The 20676-nt window shown below is 41.4% G+C and overlaps 1 protein-coding gene across 1 annotated transcript; it reads right to left on the reverse strand.

The window, feature by feature from the left end:
* Positions 1 to 917: 917 nt before the first annotated feature.
* angptl2b (angiopoietin-like 2b) lies at positions 918 to 10329 on the reverse strand. The gene is made up of 5 exons (XM_028414092.1): positions 9820 to 10329; positions 5120 to 6018; positions 2900 to 3093; positions 1729 to 1999; positions 918 to 1630 (listed from the first exon to the last, which is right to left on the reverse strand). The coding sequence occupies exons 2-5, from the start codon at positions 5997 to 5999 to the stop codon at positions 1431 to 1433; spliced, it is 1545 nt and encodes a 514-aa protein (XP_028269893.1). The 5' UTR covers positions 6000 to 6018; positions 9820 to 10329; the 3' UTR covers positions 918 to 1430.
* Between the last annotated feature and the right edge of the window lie 10347 nt (positions 10330 to 20676).

The raw sequence follows: 20676 nt of genomic DNA on the forward strand, positions 1-20676 counted from the left end.
GCTTGTCACGTTTCATTAGTCATTCTTTGCTACACTTACACTAGATGCAAACACCATGCTTGTAATGTTTGAGGCAACATGTTTTTTTCATAACATAACATTGTGATTCTTATTATTCTATGTTTATTGTTGCTTAAAATTCTGCTCTACCTAATGATTCCTACCTAATTCATCCAGTGTCAGCAATGTTTAAATTACAGCTGCTTTTCAAGGCTGATGCATTTGTTTTCTAGCATAAAGGAAGGACATGTGGTGACTGACCCAGTCAGAATGTAACCCTTCATCTACCCCTCCTGTCTACAGTGTAATCCAGGAGGTTTCAAGCTAAAACGGGATCAGCGGCAGTCCAAAACAAAAGCCAATCCTCAACAGTAGTGGTCAAATTTGAATGTGATTGTCATGGGTGGTGTCTGTGGCACGTGGCCAACTGAGATTACTGTTTGTAAAATCTGGGTCAGTATGTGGCCAAGAAAATAGCAGAGACACTTGTTGAAGATGTGAGAGGTTTTCCTTCTAAACCCTCTGTGAAAGTCTGTTATGACCCAAACCTGCTGATCTGTGACAGGACATGAATTCAAATATCACATTTACATGGGTACATGGGACACAAACCCTACCCTACTGGATGATAACCCTAAGTGATTATCCTATTCAATTATTTCATCATTTGAATATGTATATTCACTAAATACTGTGCACTTTACAAGAGACAGGAGAATCTCACATACACACTGTACATATTTTATTGGAATTTAATAGTGACATTACAAGTTTTTGATACATTATATTACAAATGTCTTATGTACAAACGCAATGTGTTGACATCAACCAACCACTAAATTTATACAGTAAATACAGTGCTTGATTCATACAAGCAAAATGTTGGATACCTGCTCAAGCAATTCAAAATTTCAAAACAAGTATAAAAAAATAAACAGGACAATAAAGAGGTGCATACAAAAACTGTTTTGGTTTTATAAGAAAAGAGAAAACTTTTTTTTTAGTATATTTTATTGTATTTAGCAAAACTGAATATGAAGATACCAAGGCTGTCTGAGAAGTCAATAATGTTACTCTTCCTTTAAATTACACATTTAAATTGGAATTAAAAGATAGTCACTGGATATACCTCCTGTGTCGACCACATTTGCTTGTTACATGCTAACCTATCTCAAAGCTACTTTCTCACCCAGGTCAAATGAGAGCACTGTCACCTTTTTTAAATAACTCCTGAGCAAGGTGTTGGAACATCTCATCGTGTACAGAAAACTAGAGTAACAATGCACCAATTGGATGTCATGATATTGCACTTTCAGCATCACTTCTCTTTATCATCTGATTGTCGGACTTGTCCACTTGATTAAAAAGATAAAGATGAATGTCAGGCCTATGAAGATGTTCCTTGGTACAGTGTGTGTTTCTTTGGATGCTCAGTGGAAGGTGTTTGGGTTTGGACGGATCATCATGACTACTTTCTTTAGTGAATAGGCTCCCCCTCTGAACTCCGCCCAGTAAACTCCATCTTGGTAGCGGCTGCGGTAGTGTCCTCCTCTGTACCACACTCCGTTCAGATTGGAATGGGCGCAGGAGTTGTACCACCATCCTCCCTTCTGGTAGTGGGCACAATTTCCTTTAAACATAGAACAGAAATAAAAAAGTGAGGCTGGAAGAAGTTCTTATTTTTGGTGTCACATCCAGATGAACATTTCCTAATACTGAGATTTTTACCTGTATATGCATCATGGTCTCTGTCCAGTGTTGTGAACTGTTTGCCGTTATGCCAGGTGAGAGAGTCCCCAGCATTGCCATGGTAACGGCCCACTCTGAGCTTGTAGAAGTCTGCCTCAGGCTCCACTCTGAAGCTGGCATACTCTGCAAACACCTTCCTACCAGACCAGTCCTCCAGCGTGACCAGCAGTTTGTAATTTCCCTGATTAGTCAGCCAGTAGATGTTCTCCAGACCCAGCCAGTACTCACCGTCAATATTGCCAAAACCTTGCTGTGAAGTGCAGTGATAAGAAAAAAAACATTATCAGTACAATTAGAAAATTCTCTCTGAATGTTCTTTGAAAAGCTTTGAACAGTAAGTTTGGATTGTCTGGGGATGATTCAGGGTCGGTGCTCCTGCTCTGGAGGTAATTATGAGTTTTAGCTTTTCTGTGGGGTTGTTTATCGTCAAGGAACATTATTATAAATGGACCCTCTGAGTCAAGTTTATAGCTTGCATCAGGTATCCAGATTTCCACTATTATTCAGTTATTGAAAACACAGCAGGATACAGCGCATGTAACATATTGGATGCTGTCTCACTGTTTTGTTCTGCCTCAACTGTAAATTGGTTTGTGGTGCCTTGAATTGTACAAAACTCTTTTTGATGAGTGTATAAGGGCAATTTGAGATTTCATGTGGTATAAAGGTTTCCACAAAAGTCTTGGAAATATTTCTATTGATGTAAGCTAAGATTTAATCATGACCCTCGTGAATTGTATGCCTGCAAACAAATGTTTACCAATGAAAAAGGGATTTCCTCTTTTTAACAGATAAAGAAAATTAGTTCCCATGGGTATATAAGTTATTTTCATAACTTTTATTTGATTTGCTCGGATGCAATATTAAAAAACTGTATTATTTTTCCAGAACATCAGTAATGCTAACACAAGCACCAATGTGACATTTAAGTTTCACACTTTTATTTGTGAAATCATTTCACAAGACCAAAGTTGCTGGAATTTATGAGTCACACAGCTGCAGCAGAGGCAGGCACTATTAGACATGTTCAAAGCTCAACAATTACCTATTCATTAGTTGTTCACATCTGGTTAGTGTCAAAACACCCTACATAAGTCACCAGCTTCCCTTCAAACTATGAAGTCCTTCATTTGGTGTAAGGTTGTCGCACCTTGTATGTCTCCCAGTTCCTGAAAAAGTTGACAGAGCCATCCACCCTCCTCTGGATTACGGTCCAACCACCTGGGTCATGTCTCTGGTCACACCACACCTGCATAAGACGGTTGGCATTCTCTGGCTTCACCAGGTACATGCCGCTGGCAGTGTGGCCATCTTCCAGAGCCTGCAGGCAATCTTTAAATGGGCCTAAACACAAAGAGGACAGCATGTACAACCCTGTCAGCTTCAGTAGGAAATAGAGAAAAAGATACAGTGACACAAAGAGTTACTATACTCTGTCATTGGGAAATCCCTTTTTTCAGCAGAGGCTCTCATTTTAACAGTAGAATTGACTTTGGCTGCTCCTCTCACAAGGGAAATGGCTGCTGCTGTGCAGCCAAAAGAAACACTGGCATAAGGGCAAAGGGAATCCTGACTACTGAGTGATGAAACAGTAGCAAAGGGTTTCAAACATCTATAATGCTTTACACTGCAGGGTTATTATTTAACTTAGTTTCACTTCTTTCTTTGTATTTTATACATGTGACTCCATGATTAGTGGAGGAACACCTAAGGATTTCCAGGACTGAATTAAGCTAGTACAGGAAATCTCATTAACTACTCCTTTGCAGTGAAGTCTGCTTTTTAGACAAATAATATATATGCATGAAGTAACTAGATTACCTGTAGAGCATGTGTAAAATGTATTTCTAGATTGTATTTGGGAAATAAATCCCATAGCCTGTCAAAGAGTATCAATTGTGCAGCATCATTCCTGCATTAGAACAAGTAGTGTGAAGCAATTTGAGTACCTGAGTAGGTAGAAAAGAGCTATATAGTCCATTTGCCATTATTTTGCTGCAATAGTATTTATGCTACTGCTGTTTTATCCATTTGTGCAAGGTCAAATTATTATGGAATTTCATTGTGCAGATCACTGAACTCTGATTTACATTTATGTGCAAATGTGCCAATGTGATTTTAGCCTACATTCCACACCTGGCAGTTATGGAAGAACGCTAATGGGACAACTGGCTCCCCTGCTACAATTTGCTGTGAAAGTGTTTAAGTTCTCAAGATTTAACACTTGTGTGGTTTGCCAACTGGCCTGCACTACAAAGTGATTTAATTTGCAGTGAGGGCAAATGGAAAGAGAATACAGGGTCAGACAGAGAGGCAGAGGTGATGGAAGAGGTGCAGAAAATCTTTGTAAAAGATAAAAAGGAGGAGGGGTATGAAAGAAGCAGTACAACACTTGTTATTATGCCCCACACTTTAGAGGTTGCTTTTGGTTGTATGAAATCACTGTGGATGATATCTGTTTCATGGCCCACGCTCAGCCATCCATTTACTCTCAGGAATGTCTCTGTTGAATAGATACAAGGCAGAGAGTTGCCCTGCCCTGCCCTGCTCTGTTCTGCCTGATAAAGTCTGCTGCTTTGGTGGAACATATGACTGATTTTTGCCTGGTGCAAGTGGAACAAATGACATCACCACTCCGGGTATCTCTTTCTGTTTGTACTTACCCCCTCCCTATTTTTTCTTAGACTTCATCCCCGCGTCTTCTCTTTGTTTCCCTATCACATCTGTCTCTTCCTCTCTTGGCTCCTGCATGGTGTGTAGCTCTCTGTGTTAGACTTTTATGTAACTTTTTGGGGTGTTAGTTGCCTGGCTGTGGGCAGGAAATTACTTCCCTCCTTTCAAACAATCCATACAAAGGCTACTGTTCACATGCAGCCCAGTGAAAATGGCAAGCAATAGCACAAAATGTCACTGGAAAAAGCTCCCAGTAGTCATGTTAGGACTGGACTGTTCTTTTTCCTATTTTCCACCAAACTGAAGTCATTTAATGAAATGGAACTTCATTAGACTGTTCTCTGCAACTGATCCAACTTCACATCCTTTTTGTAAATTAGCTAACATGTCCACAAGACCAGTGGGCTTGGGGCCAGCTATCCATTTAGGCACAAGTCTTTATGCTGCTTTGTGTTTTTGTGTGGGTTAAATCCCGGCAATTGGATGATATGCATCTGAAAAGGCTGAAGACAAAAGCTGCTCTCATTACTGGTGGGAATGTGTGGGACATTAAAAGTGCTTATGACACATATGTTTTTGTCTTGTGATTAATGAGCAGCTCAGACACACATTCTTTTGTCTGTGATTAGTATTTGTGATGACATCTGTGTGTTTGGTAAGAATGTATCAAAAAATATTAGTGTTGGACTTGACTCACCAGAGGGCTTGTCTGTGGTGGATGGACTGTGTGTACCCGCAGGCATTGTGGGAAGAACAGGTGGTAGAGACTTTTGGTCACTCTGGATCTCATTGCTGATTGGGTTGTTGATACGTGGAAGGACAGGTGGCTGGTAAGGCTTGTTGATAGGTGGAGATGGTGGAGGTGGCTGAGGCCGTGGCTGGGGTACGGGCAAGTGGCGTGGAGGAGGTCGACTCTGGCATTGTTCCTCCAATAGGGCTATAATAGCCGACTGGTTAGTAGCCAAAGAAGCCAAGTGCTGGTACTTGTGCTCAAGATCTTTGTATCGACTGGTGAGCTGTTGCATCTCAGAAGTTTGGTTCAGGATTTTGTTTTCCATCTGTGCCAGTTCAAGAGCATTGTCTCTTTTTCTGATGATCTCATGGAGCAGCTGCATGTACAATTGAGTGACTCTGGAGTTCATATTTCGACTTTCCTTCCTCAGAAGCTTGACTTCATTGACAATACCTCCATCCACCTCTACCAACTGCTGGAGGGTCTCGATCTGCCTCTTCTGTTTCTGTAGCTCTACATTTAGCAGCTCTAACTCTTGTTTATTGACACGATTCTCCAGCATGGCCTCGGGCTCCTTGGAGTTGACACAGATGGCTCCGGTCACTTTTTGTTGAGGCACAATGAATGTATAAGAGCACTTATCCTGCTGCTGGTCAGTGGGAGCACGTTTGCTCCTTCCAGTATACAGAAACTCTCTCTCTAGACCATCCTCGCTGCTCTCAAATTCTTGGGTCCTGTCCCTCTCATGGCTGCTATCTGACAGCCTCCCCTGCGTCTGCTGGACACCACAGACAAGTCCATAAACTAGAAAGAGCCCCAGCAGGACCGTTGAAGGGGCCTCCATGAGTCCAACTCACCAAAACCTTAGCAGGAGGGGTACAAAAAATGGGAAACATGAGCAGCAGATCTGGATTTTCTGTACTGAAAACTACATTGGGCTATGTATGTAAGTTCTTACTGAAACTAAAAATACATTTGTGTTATTTTTCATTAGCAACAAACAATGGGCAGGCCCAGAATCCCTGTGCGTACACATTTCAGCATAGGAAGGGCTGGAGGTCATTACAACTCCCAAAAAGATAAGATCTGAAAGGATATCGCTTAGTTGCCCTGTTGAGCACCACAGTGGCTGGTGTAACTTTCCATAACAGGAAACAAATGATATTCAAGTGAAATATATAAATCAGGGACCATGGTGTTAGCACCCACTGCTATTTTCTCAGTGGCTTTAAGGTGTAATTCACCTAATCAATCTCATCTAATTTGGATCCTGGTTTGTTTAAATCCTATCTCTCCTATCAAAAGCAGTATGTGCTGTTTTAGTTACTAGTCCTGCTGAGAGGTTGTATGAAAAATATTTCTTTTGTCTAATGATGTGCTGATCTCTTTGGTAAGTTCCATTGCTAGCATGAGCATGTGTTTAGTTTGCAGTCCTGGCTGCTATTTGGGCGACTGCCACTGCTTATCCTTTACACAGAGAAACACTCCTATCTGTTCCCTTCTGCAGGCCTGGACATCTTTGCTTATGGAAAAAGTGAGACTCCAATAGATGATGCTATTCAAGGAGTGACTTACTAAATTATGGAGAAATGTTAGACCAGAGGCTTCCTTTAATTCGGGAGGTATAGTCATGTTTAGATTACAACCTCTTGATAATCATAATTAGATTTGGTGGCCATAATTTTTCTCAGAGTGCAAGAGACCCTTAACCTTAACTGCACATTTTATTATTAGAAAAATAAGTGCAGGCAGTTTGTAAAGATTTTGTGGTGTTATTAGAAGCTGAGAAGATGCCACTGACTGCTGAGGAGAATGTAACTCCTGTGTAAGGATAACAAGGTCTTGAACTCCTGGGGCACCTTAATTGAAAGCTGCTGCATATTGGATTACAGTGGGGTCCCACATAACACTTCCCCAGAGTCAGAAGGGGCCTGTTTAATCATAAAGCATTATAGAAAGGCCAATATTGGCTGTGTAAGAGTAGTGTAAGGATTGTCAATCTTCGAAGCACTACCCTCACACATTTGTTACAGCTTATCTCTGTGTGAAAGATAATCTACCACGTAATATTGAGCACAAAACCGAGAGGAGAGCAGAAGTGTTTTTGTCTTGTTAATCCAGGCATGCAGCCAGCACATTAGGTTGGAGACATGGAGAAGAGAAATGCAGCAATCCTCCAAGAACATGACCCTTGGCACATTCACTCATTTTGGTTTTATCTGTTGAGATTCAATTATGTAAACACTTTTTCTAACTGGAAAGAATCAGCTGCACACTCTTTAATATCATAGTTTACCTGGCTAGAAAATATAATACGACAGAAACACTCCTTAGCTGGAACATAAAACACCTAAATAATAGTGCAATTTCTGTTTCAAATGTACCATAAAACAGTCTTCTATCAGCACAGTATGAAGCCTTCCACAGCACTAATCCTGCTGACAAAGCCTTGACTCTGTGATGTCACTGTGCAAATGCTGATTGATATGATAATACAGTGTCACTCTTTTTTTCACAGAGATGCTCATCAGTTATCACTGAAATCTTTTAGGTCTGAAGTCTTATAGGTCGAGCCTTAGGAAATCACTAATAATAGGTTCAAAGCTCACTTCAGGATAATAGAGCAGTTCAGAGCTCGTCCTTTATTATGTGCTGATGACTGTGCTTGGCCAGTTGCTCCTGCGGTTTGTCCCCTGGAACATGAGCTGTGTCTCTGAGAAATGCCATGTGATTGCTCCTGCTGTGGAGGAGTCCCATTTTGGATGTCGTTAGCCTGGAATCTCCTTCTTGGCTTCAGTACACTTCAAAGCTAAGGGCAAAACATTTGCAGCCTGTGATCAAATGTGTTTGCAAGTGCATGCAGCATGTGTATGTATGTGTTTGTGTTTATATCCATTTGTGTGTGTGTGTGTGTGTGTGGGGGGGGGGGGGGGGGGGGGTAAATAACAACCCTTACTGGGCTCAGTCTCCCAGGGACCAGAGAGAGTTCCATCTGCCCCAGCAGAGACAGTCTGTTATTAACCCATCCACAGTCTGCCAGAGGGAACAACACAGAGACTCCTTCTTCACTGTTAACACCCCACACAGCTTATTATTGTCTTAAAATCAGTTCACTTGAACAAGCTGCTATTGACTGGCCAATGGCTGCAATGATTAAGTGGTGTTGAGAAGTGCCATACACATCTGCTTTTCTTAGGGCCTAAAGACCACTGGCTGACGAGCAGTGGATACCCTGTCTTATTGTCATATGATCAGCACCTCCTCTTAGGAAATGTCTTTATGTATGCTTCACACCAAAGTACTTTGGTTTTACTGTCTCCAGGTGGTAAGTCTGTGTTTATATGAGTCCTCCTTCTGGATTTTACGCAATGTTAAATTAAGTGTGATAGGTGGGGGCAGCAGCTAGGTCAGCGTGTCTCCAACCAGCGCTGCGCTGCAGCCTTTTTGGTCATGCTCAGCACATATTAATTAGAAGGTGGGCAGCCTTGCTTGGACTGGCTGATGTCTCCCACCCCAGCCCCTCTCATTTCAGCATGAGCATGGAATTCCTCACATTCTTCGTCACCTCATTAGAGTGAGCTGCCATACTCACACAGGGGGTCAGTGGCAGTGGTGGATAGACAGAGGACCACTACCTTTAAGACATACTGTACCAACTGATCTGATTCAGGCTCTGTGCTGTGCTGTCTGTGTGAATGCATCTTACTCAGGTCAACAGCGCCTCTTGTCAGTTTGTCAAAAAGGACGGCTTTGTGCTGCATGTTCAAATTAGTGCCAACTCTGTTGAGAATTCTGCTGAGTCTCCTGCATGACACCCAATATGTGTTGGATCAGAGTCTAACTGAATTTGCTCACTGTAATCTGCATACATTACCTTGAGGTTAACCTCATTCTTTCCTCAAGCATGTAATCCGCGTAAGGGTGCAAAATGACATTTGGAACATGATTAACTTCAACTACCTGCTCTGTTTGATGCTAAAAGACAGTATTTGCTTTGACTTTGCATGGAGAAGAAGAGTTTAAAGCTTGTGTTTAAATTTGGGTTCCCCTCTGTGTCTCTTGCTGCACCTCACTTGTGATCTCAGACAGGGTAGGCAGGGGGTCTTGGGAATTGTTTCGATAATTTCCAGCATTCTACCTCAAAGCCTCCTTATCCAAACACTACCCTGGCAACAGAAACAAAGACGGGATTCAACAGCCTGCCTCCCTGTCCTCTTTGAGTCCACGGGAACATCCTGAAGCTGTACTCTGCTTGGCATAGGATGGTTTTCATCAATTCTCCTCACAGTCTTCCACTTGCAGAATCCTTTCACTTTGACAAGCTCAGTGTTTTATCAGTTACAAAGAAACACTTACATCCCACACTGTGCTAAATCATCTCCCCTTAGTAATATATCAGACTCAGAATCAGTCCAGTTAGTCATCATAAAGTAGAATCCCAAACAGTAAATCAAACAGCAGATGACTACTAAATCACAGTTTGAAGAGCAGCATCTTAAGAATGAATCATATTCAGTGAGTTGAACAACTATAGCCATTGTGTTACAAATGTCACTGGGTTGATTGATTGTGAGCTCACTAACAATGTGTGTCACATGCACCCACAAAGGTGACCTTCTTCCCTTAAAACAAGTGTAAATTGATAACATAAAAAACCTGCTTACTGGATAACTGCACAGTGCTGATGAGGCTCCCTCAGTTGCCTTGCTCTTCTGCCAGAGCTGTTGGAAGTTTCTCTTTGTTGAAAGACATCCCAAGTGTGAAAGCTGCACCCATGCGTCCTCGTTTCTCTCCTCTCCGTGTTCTGTCCGTCTGGTTACTTACTCTTTGTCACCTCAGTCCATTAGGAGGCAGTGGTGCTGTAAAGACTAATTTTAAACACTGAATAAAATTGTTCCAAAATCAACTTAAAGGTAGTTTGCTGATAAAAGCTGGGAGTCCAGGGCAGGTTGTGTTCTGCCTGTGGCCCGTTAGAAGACTGTCACTTTTCTGTGGGCTGAATCCATCACTTCTGCCTCACAGCTCTAAGAGGCTGTCTCTCTCAATTGCACCTCTCTCTCTCTCCCTCTCTCTCTCTCTGTCTTTCCCTCCTTGGTGCTTTTAAATGATGAAAAATGCCTCAACAGTGTTTCAGTAGGCAGAGCCTCCCCTCCACCCCCTCTCCCTTAAAATGAACACATTCTTGTTTAAAAGCAACAATCTTCTTTCTCCACCCCTCCTCCCTAATGGCACAAAAGAGGTCCATGAGCACACATACACACACTACTCAAATTTCCAACCCCCTGCCCTCTGGTCACTGGTTTATGCCATCACTATTTCTGGCTTGGGCAGCTTGGTTGTTCTGGTGGTGCAGTGACATTAAGTCACACACCAATCGTGACTGACCTCTAGCCTTTAAGACAAGAGAGAGATGGAAAGAGACCGTCAGGTAGGAGGTTTGACTGAGACCAGGTCTCCTGACCCTGGCTTATAGTCCGTAGGTGAGATGTATGAAACTGGCTGGATCTCTGCAAAGTGATATTTGCTGGGGATAGTGACATTCACAGGTGGAGCTCTCCATATCTGCTTTGGTGAACAAGAGGATATGAAACGCATCATGTAATAATGCTGGCAGTCTGGTTTGCTGTTACTCAGTTACTACTCAGTTCAAGGGTCATAGAAACTTTAGATGGCTTAATTACAGGCACATTATCCACTTCTCTTTAAAATATTCCTTAATCTGGATTTAAAAAAAAGCAATTGTACCTAAAATCTAAAGACTATGTCAATCAATTGCTTTTTCAATTCTTTGTTTTTTTCATTTATATATAAATAATACATAAAAACTGGGCATCATGCATCCAAAAGGAGTGATCTTATCATGCTCAAGTTATTATCCAGTATATGTCAAAGGAGTGTACAAAGATTTGCCTCAATGTTTTATTGTAGCTTTGTGTTTAATAAAATTTGGTTTTATAATGCACAGGATGTGTGATTCTCCCTTCTGGAGTATAAACATTAAATATCTTACAGATGGCAACTAACTTTTATGTGTATTAACTATAAAGTCTAAATGTGTTGGGATGCTTGTAAAAAGAGGAAAAATAATGGAGTTTCAGCTACATTGCCATAGGGGTTACGTTTGCTCCAGTCTTTCCAAAGGAGGCTGAACAATTTAAAAAGCTGAATTTCTTGATTTAAATTATAAATGTCTCCTTTAAAGGAACAACTTTGTTCCATGGATTTCATTGGGTGCTCCTGCTGTACACTTTACAATGAGCATTTCTCTTTGTATTGTGTTAAGTTTCCATTGGAGTCCCCCTTAAGCCTGATTTAAGTATGGGCTTAAGTGCACTTAGGGTGTTATGCAGTTTGCATTCATGTATTTTTATTTGTTTTTTTTAAGGAATGTACTTGTCATAAAACAGGGAAAATTCAGTTTGTGGAAAGTTTCCCATGGTGTATTTATCACATAGTGAGAATGGAAAATAGCATTAAAGCTTTATGATGTCAGGTGCTGTAAGATCCTTGGGACATCATTTAACAGTAAGTAAAAGAAAACTTGTAGTGAAGATAGAGCTTATTGTATTTTCCAAGAAAAATACATTAGATACCTAAATATCATCATCACCATAGTCCTACACACATAAAAGCATTAATGTTCCACTCATGTGTGATTTCTTTGTATATAAGTTTAGTATTCAGGAGCAAACAGCTGCTTGATATCTTCCTCTGTCAATTCAATTCCTTCCTTAAGCACATGGAACTGTTAAAATGTTTCCCCTGATGACACACCGAGAATGTACAACTGGCTTTATGGGACAAAGTTCCTGGCAGACGATACTGGACCAGAAAAAAGTTGACAAATTTATTTCATAACATTCATGATTAAACCAGACTGGAGGACCAGTCACTAATTTGACAAACTAATCCCTTTAAGAGATTTTTGATCAAAGAGAAAGTGATTTGTGTGACTTCTTAGGTGTCACATGTTAGACGCAACTGGTATTTGCGTGTTTCTACCTCCTTCTACGTCCTGTCCTAAATGACAGCCACAGCTGCCTTGACTGACAGTGCTTTTCAGTGTTTTGAGTTGACTCACTGAGTCTTCCAAAACCACAGTGTTGGTGCTGTGATTAGCTTTCTTTCCACCTCTAATCCTCAGCAGGTGGAGGAACAGAAGATCATAAAAATGTCAGGAGGGGAAAATGTTGCTAACATATTGAAGAGGTGTCCAATCAATGTATTTTAAAGCTGGTCTCTGGAACGTGGCTTTAGGCGGGAAATGTTTTACAGATGGGCTGCTATATGTTGGTGAATGAATGTTGAGAGAGCTGGTTGTGCCTCAGTACGTTTGCTTATATAAATACAGGAAAGCATTTGTTATGAGTAAAATTGTGACCATGGAATAATAATTTCATGTATTGTATAGTATCTAAGTATCTAAGTCAATATAAAAAACCAAAACTAGTCAGAGTCTGTAGTGTAGTGGTTATTTCTTTTCTTATTTTGTTCTCCATTATAACAACTTTGGTGGCAGTGCAGTTAGTCTTGACGCTCACATAACTTATCCAAACTTCAAGGCAAAATCAAGATTAAGAAGATTAACTAAGGATTGTACAACAACAAAAAATAGTGAGGCCTATGTCTTCACAGAGGAAGAGGAAGTGAGGTCAAAGAGACTGTCCTGCTGATCACACCCTCCAAGAGATGGCTCCTGCCCTTATCTCCTCGGTCCAACCTAAATCCATACTCCAACAGAAAAGAAACAATCATTTTCTATAAATTAATCTTTGACTCGTACATATAATGTGTAAATTGTAGCCGTGTATTTTCCTGCAGCACTGTCCTAATAGGAGAGTGGTGGGTCTGCAGAACTGTATGGTCTGAAAGCAGTTTTTCACATAAACGCAGCCTTTTCATGAACTTTTAGTGTTCAAATGTTAAAAACAGTCTTAGTGTAATCCTTCAACACCTTTAGTGTGGTTAGAAAAGTGATGTGGTGCCCTACTTAACTAGAAATACTATTGGCTAGAAAACAATGCTATAGCTTTAGAGGTGCTTTAGAATGGCAGTTATACAGCACAGATTATTTTTCCATGAGCTGAAGTATTGGAAACATTGTGTCCCCTTGAGAACTGAAAGGAAAAGCATGACATCATCGTTTTTATTGTTTTCTAGGCAACTATGAAATCTTCATGTCTTATATGCAGCAGAGCAGGCTATGCAATGAATTCAGACTTTAAGGGCTGTTTTCAGGCTTCACCTGAGCACTGACAGATTAAGTGTAAAAATGTAATAGAATAGAAAACGTATATTCAATTGGACGATAGTTGAACAAAAAGCTGTGACAAGGTAGTTGTCCACTAACTGTGAGGTTGGTGGTTCAATCCCCACCTGCATGCCAATGTGCCTTTGTAGTGCTATAATGTCACCACATTTTTGGGACCAGTAGTGTATACTGTGATACAATTTCCTATCTGTGCATAATACTCATAGATTTGTTGTAGGCCAATTGAAATTATTGCTGAGAAAGATACATATGGCAATGCATTTCATATACCTCAAATTTGTAATTAAGTTACACACAAAGCTACTTTGTTGTTTAACCTTTGTTTAAACACAGGTATGTATGGACCAGCATGTCTCCCTGCCTGACAGCTATGATGGATGGCTCTCTGGTGACCTGTACTGACCTTGTTGCCCTGGCCTACTGTTGCTTGCTGTTTGTTAGCTATGTTTGATTGACATGCTTATACAACTGTGAATGGACTTTTGGAAACTCTTAAAGGCCCTTTTGCTATTAACTGTGTCATTGTATTAGAAATTTGTTTTTAGAAAATAATCAAAATAGAAATATACAATGTAATATGGGATGGAAAGAGTTTGCCTAATTATTTCATGGCTTCGCTTGCTGCCCAGGACTCACTGTGCCTGGTGGCAAGACCTACAAGGCCCGTTCTGTTGGGAGGAAAATTTTGAGTTTTATGATCTGAGTGGAAAGAATGGGACTGGCTCAGGATTTTGTCAAGCTCACCCCAACTGTTGCGGAAACCACCAAATGAGACCAGTAAATATGGAACGTGTGAGAATTCAGAGGAGCAGTATTTCATTCAGACTTCATTTGTCTGATGTTGAAAGCTTAAGCAGTGTGTGTGGCCCTGTCAGAAATGCACTGTACATGTATCACTAACAGTGCTTTAGCTGCAAAACCATGCAGCATGTGACCAATATTTAGAAGTTCATAGGTGCATGCATTTTTCTGTTGGTCATCTTTTTTGCAGCCTTTTCTTGACAAGCATTAATCAAACCAAACCAGCACAGCATCTTAAATATATGATCTTTGACATCATGCCTTGTAGCGTGGAATTTAAAGATCAAGGTTTTGTCACCTATTTTTCACAAGCGCTAAAGAATTACTGTATGGTTTCCAGACATGGTTTACAAGCATGGTCCTCTTTACATCATTTGGAAAGAATCCAAAGGCTTGGTGCCAAAGGCAGGTGCTGTGGTGGCCTGTCAGAGGCTGATGAGGACAGATTTGTAATAAAGTTGTAGACGTTTTCATGGTAAATACACATATAGCTCTGTCATGTGGAGGCTGTCAGTTGTGGAGTTCAGGTTTCAACTTACTGTTAGGTGGTGTGACTCTGAGGTCTATACCAGCAGCATATCTGACCTACTTTTTAGCATAATGACCACTATTTGCACAAATAAGAAAACAAATCCCCAAAAGACTCTTCCAGCATAGAAAATACTAAACATTACACAATCACACATACGTAAGGTTAAATATTGTCATGTGATTGCAGCAAGCATGTACATGCAGACATGCAGTGGCAGACTGGACCCGCTTTGCATCTTACAGTCACAGTTGTGACATGTTTGCATCACTGCTTTATTTTTCAGTGTTTAAATGCCATCTTATTGGTATTTCTCAATCCTGTGGAACATTTATTACAAAAGAGCATCATTTTTGAACAAGTCAGGTGTGAAAATGAGTACATTTACATAAACACAGGATTCATAGCCTGCTCCACTCAGCTTTCATTCACTGGACTGTAGGAAAACAAGGTCTATTCTGTGTTTTTAGGTAAATGTCTGCTAGCTTTAATGGCTAAACCTCTGAGTAAAGAACAGCCTGGGAAAAGATTGGAACAGCACCATGCTTCTTGGTAGAGACCATAGCTCATTTCACTGCTGTTTATGGAATTAGTGATGGCAGCAGGAACACCCCAAACCCCTCACCCAGCTGGACTTTAAACACTCTAAAGCTGTACCATACTGCCTAACAATCATTCAGCTTTAGTGAAGCATGACGTGGAAGAAGTCATAGATTTATGGAGTTGTGGCTTATCCTAATGTATGATATTGTAGTTAAAATAATGTTAAAAAAGGTCTGTTGAATAATATCCCATGTTTGTAAAGTATAATGTAGTGCGCAGCAGTACTTAAAGACCCCTTCTAGGCATTGTTTTTTTGTATTTGCTGTTCTAGTGTTTGTATGTTGTTGTACTACTGTCACTGTGAAGTCACTATTGGTGAATAAGGTTTACTGTCTTGTAAATACTGTACTGACTCATGTGTAACAGCATGCAAACACACAGTAAGTGTAGTACGTGCGCACTATTGTGTTGTGTGTGGCCAGTTTTCACTTTATCCTAAGGTTTGTATGTTGTACACTGATAGATCAGGTTTATGGGGACTAGCAGAACTGCTGTGCTACATAGAGCAGGAATTGCTCCATAAAAATAATATAAAGTTAAAATATTGAGATAGACCTTACAATCTTTACAATTGCTGCTGTACGCATCATGAAGGCATGTGTGTTTATTAAGATCTTCTGTCTATGTAATTTAAAATTAAAAAATAAAGTGCTTACACACAAAATTACTACATAATGTGTTGTATAGCCAAATGATGTTGCAAACACTTTAGCTCTGATGTCTGAAGAAAGTGGAGTAGAGCATTAAAAGCACCTATTTACATTATGCCATACATAATCAGGTTGCTGCATAAACCATCAGTAAAGCCTTTTGTTCTCAGTTTTATCCATCTTTGTTTTTTATTAAATATTCTTACTTAATGAGTAGCTTTCCAAGTGAAAGCCATTGACCTGAAACTCCCAGAGAACACTCGCTCCACTTCAGTTTATGTGACCAAGTTCAGTCAAGTGTGGCCTTTTCCGGCCCTGTGTTTAAACAAAGCATGTGTGTGTTTGCGTGACCCTACAATAAATATTGAAACTGCAGTGAATATTAAATTCTCTACAATTTGCCAGGAATTGAAGTGTATTAAGTTAATCAGTTCCTCTGCTAAGGAACACTAAAGCAATGTTAAATTACAAGTTTAACATTCTATCGAAACAATGTCTTTATTTCCACACTTTTAGGTATAAGTATTAATACAAAAAAGTAAACATTGGGTGTCTTATTTCCTTGCTTTCAAGTGTGTCAACATACAGAGTCACAAAAGAAAAAAAAAGTATTTTAGTAAGTATTAAACCACCACACGTCTCCAGAACAGCTGTTGCATTTCACAAAATGCTGGTGGCTGGTTACCGTTTCAGTAACTGATCCCTGGATAGGAATGTCCACAGAAAACTCTGCTACTGTGCTGACATGAAAGGCAATGGCTGAGGTGACTTGTGAAAACAGAAATGCTAAAGGCCATTTTCACAATAAGGTACTTGTCCATAAGCAGCTAACATGTGGCAAAGGTTAGTAAATTCTAAGGTAGGCACCATAATACCATAAGAGTTAATATACAATTTAAAAAAATATATATATATATATATATATATATATATATATTGTTTTTCTGAATATATATATATATATAAATCATATAATAAGTAATAGCTAAAAAAAAACTTTAAGTCACATTTTCAGTTGAAGAGGGACCCAAAGGAGAGCTTCAATAACTAAGCACAAAACCAAAAAACTGTAAAAGACAACTAAAACAAACTGAAACGACGCAGTATAGGCAAATGCTAAGGGCGCCTTACATCCAGGGGGTGCCAGAAATGGAGGAAGAAAAAAAGTGCAACTTCCACTATTCTTGAAACTAGTTGGTATAATGCGAGCCGAGAGACATAGTCTCCTCCCAGTGGGACATGTCCGGAACACCTCCCCAGGGAGGCGTCCAGGAGGCATCCAAGACAGATGCCCGAGCCACCTCAGCTGACTCCTCTCGATGTGGAGGAGCTCTACTCAGAGCTCCTCGCGGGAGACCAAGCTTCTACTGCAATGTGAACCAAACTCCTGCTCGCGTCATACAGGGACCTGACAGCCCTTAACAAAGGGCCACGGATCCCATACTCCCAGAGCACCTACCACAAAATGCCACAAGGGACACAGTCGAATGCCTTATCCATATCCACAAAACACATGTGGGCTGGTTGGGCGAACTCCCATGAACCCTCCAGCACCCTGCGGAGGGTATAGAGCTGGTCCAGCATTCAGTGGCCACATTGCTCCTCCTGAATCCGAGGTTTGACTATAGGCCGAATTCTCCTCTCTAGTACCCTGGCATAGACTTTCCCAGGGAGGCTGAGAAGTGTGATCCCCCTGTAGTTGGAGCACACCCTCCGGTCCCCCTTTTTGAAAAGAGAGACCACCACCCCAGCTGGCAGTCCAGCGGCACTGCCCCCGATTGCCACGCGACATTGCAAAGGCATGTCAGCCAAGAGAGCCCCACAACATCCAAAGACTTAAGGTACCCAGGGCGGGTGATAAATGGGTCCACCACTTATTCCTCGGCCTCAGCTTCCATAATGGAAGGTGTGTTGGTGGGATTGAGGAGATCCTCAAAGTACTCCTTCCACCGTCCAACCACATCCCCAGTCGAGGTCAACAGCTCCCCACCTCCACCGAATACAGTGTTGGTGAAGTACTGTTTCCCCCTCCTGAGGCGCCGGACGGTTTGCCAGAATCTCTTCGAGGCTGATCGATAGTCTTCCTCCATGGCCTCCCCGAACTCCTCCCAGGCCCGAGTTTGTGCCTCTACAACTGCCCTCACTGTGGCACGCTTGGCCTGCCGATACCTATCAGCTGCTTCAGGAGTCCCACAAGCCAACCAGGCCCGATAGGACTCCTTCTTCAGCTTGACAGCATCCCTGACTTCCGGTGTCCACCACCGGGTCCGGGGATTGCGACAGGCACCGGAGTCTTTGCGCAAAACCGATCATTGACCTCCAACCTAGGGTGTCCTACTGCCAGGTGCACCGATGGACAACCTTGTGCTCGAACATGGTGTTTGTTATGGACACACCATGAGCAGCACAAAAGTCCAATAACAAAACACCACTCGGGTTCAGATCACCCACATGGGCGTTGAAGTCTCCCAGCAAGATGACAGAGTCCCCGGTTGGGGCACCTTCCAGCACCCCTCCCAGAGACTGTAAGAAGATCAAGTAATCTACACTGCTGTTCGGCCCATATGCCGAAACCACAGTGAGAGACCTCTCCCCAACCAGAAAGGGCAAGGAGGCGACCCTCTCACATACTGGGGAAACCTCCAAAACATGGCAGCTAAGCTGTCGGGCTATAAGCAAGCCCACACCAGCCTGCCGCCTATCACCATGGGCAACTCCAGAATAGAAGAGAGTCCAACCCCTTGCGTGGAGGCGAGCCCGACTATATCTAGTCGGTGCCTCTACGCCTCCTTCCCCCCCAGCGAGGTGACATTCCATGTCCCCAGAGCCAGTTTCTGTGTCCAGCGTGGACGTCGCTCCAAAGCCCCTGTATAATTTGGGGTGATATTTTATTTATTATTATTATCTCTATTTTGGAGTCGACCATGTCGTATACGACATGAGAGCATATGTCTTACAAAGTCGCTCATATCTCAGGAATGGTAATAGCTAGAGAGAGTTGTTTTTTTCCTCGAAAAGAGGAAACTTCAGCCTTTCCGCGCAGCTATCCCCCATGTCTGTGTGATGTAAACTGGCTGTAATATTCTATGGGCAAGCGATATCATGAGGGGCTCAAATATCTAATTGTAGAGCCTTGTGCCTCTGGCGTGGTATATCAAAGATGTCTTCTGAAGACAAGATAAGTATTTCCCCTGATTAGCTGAGTCCTCTACACAGCTGAAAAGCGGCTCTGAACGCAAAAATAGACGCGTAGCGGACCGTTATCTCAGCCGGAAAATGCGTTGTTCTGCATACCGCTGTTATATGCTGTTATTCCCTGGAAACGTTATTACTTATTAGCATTGCTGTTTTGTTACACTAACCCGGAAGTTACGTCGAATAAGTTCTGGGTGAACAGGGAGATTGCTCTCAGATGCTCAGAGTAAACAGCGCTTCTTTCATGTAGCGCAGCTTAATTTTTCAACTTTTGCCACACAACTATTGCAGGGACAAAAGAGACATTTACAGCGTGACTATTTCTGAAAGAATAAGAAAAGATTATAGACTGTGACGCTGTTTCTGAGTCACTGGCAGAAGTTTTTTTCACGGATGAACAGCTGGATTGGTGGTGCAATATTCACACACCACACTATACAATAAATTACTTATTTGTTTCTTTTGATGCACTATGTACAGTTTTCTACAAACAACTTCTATCTCCACTCAGAGCATCTGGAACCATCTGAAAAAAATATATATAGTGACAATAAAGTAATAATAACGTGTAAATATGTATTTTGTTATACCTATTTGTGTTTCTTACATTTATTTTATAGAGAAAAGTGTCCAAGCTGCAAATCCCCCCCCTGCTGAAAATTGATGAGAAGCTCCCTAGGGGCAAAGCCCACCCCCTTGGGCTTTCTTCTGGCAGAGCAGTCAACAGAAGAACATTTGTTATCTCTATATTGCATATCAGAATCAGAAATACTTTATTAACTGTTCAGTTTATTTTTTTGTATTTGTTTCATTAATTCTTTATTAAGTATTTTGAATGTGCAATTGCTTTATTTAAATAAAATATGAGTATATGTACACTATCAGAGGAATTTACTGCGATGCAACGGGGCGCCACCTGAAATCTTGCCTAGGGCGCCAAATTGGTTAGGGCCAGGCCTGCACAGGATGCACTGATTATGACCAACAGTTACAAAAAACACATTTCAGAAGCCATGACTGATGTATTTTGTAACCACTGGTCAGACGGCAGACAGTAAGCATGGACAAAGCTTTTGTTTCTGAGGTGCTGTTTTGAGTATCTGTGGGAGGCTCCAACTGTTGCCATGTTGGCAGGGTCACAATCTGCCTAAACTCCAAATACAGGTAAAATGGTGGAGTGCAAGTGGTGCTGAGGCAGGCATTTGCGGAGGAAGGCAGGTTGTGTTGTGAGTAAACACTCACCTGTCACTCAAACTGACCATGCCCACGATTATGCATAATTTAAAGTTCTAATATAATAAAGTAAAAACTACCCCCCCCCCAGTTCATGCAGTACAGTCACAAAAGGAATTTATCAATGGAGACCAAAACCAGGCCTCTTCCCAAAAATATAGCGGGAGCTCAGTGATCATTTTGTAAGTGCTGATCATTGCTGCTGGAGGTGCAGATGTAAACTTCTACAGAGAAGGAA

Source organism: Parambassis ranga, chromosome 9 (genome assembly GCF_900634625.1).
Source record: "Parambassis ranga chromosome 9, fParRan2.1, whole genome shotgun sequence".
Lineage (NCBI taxonomy): Eukaryota > Metazoa > Chordata > Actinopteri > Ambassidae > Parambassis > Parambassis ranga.

What these genes read in the sequence shown, in the direction of transcription:
- angptl2b (XM_028414092.1), bottom strand. Translation starts at nt 5,999, where the DNA reads ATGGAGGCCCCTTCAACGGTCCTGCTGGGGCTCTTTCTAGTTTATGGA. An exon ending in CACCACAGACAAGCCCTCTG is followed by an intron (nt 3,094 to 5,119) that starts GTGAGTCAAGTC and finishes CTTTGTGTTTAG; the next exon opens with GCCCATTTAAAGATTGCCTG. An exon ending in GGAACTGGGAGACATACAAG is followed by an intron (nt 2,000 to 2,899) that starts GTGCGACAACCT and finishes TGCACTTCACAG; the next exon opens with CAAGGTTTTGGCAATATTGA.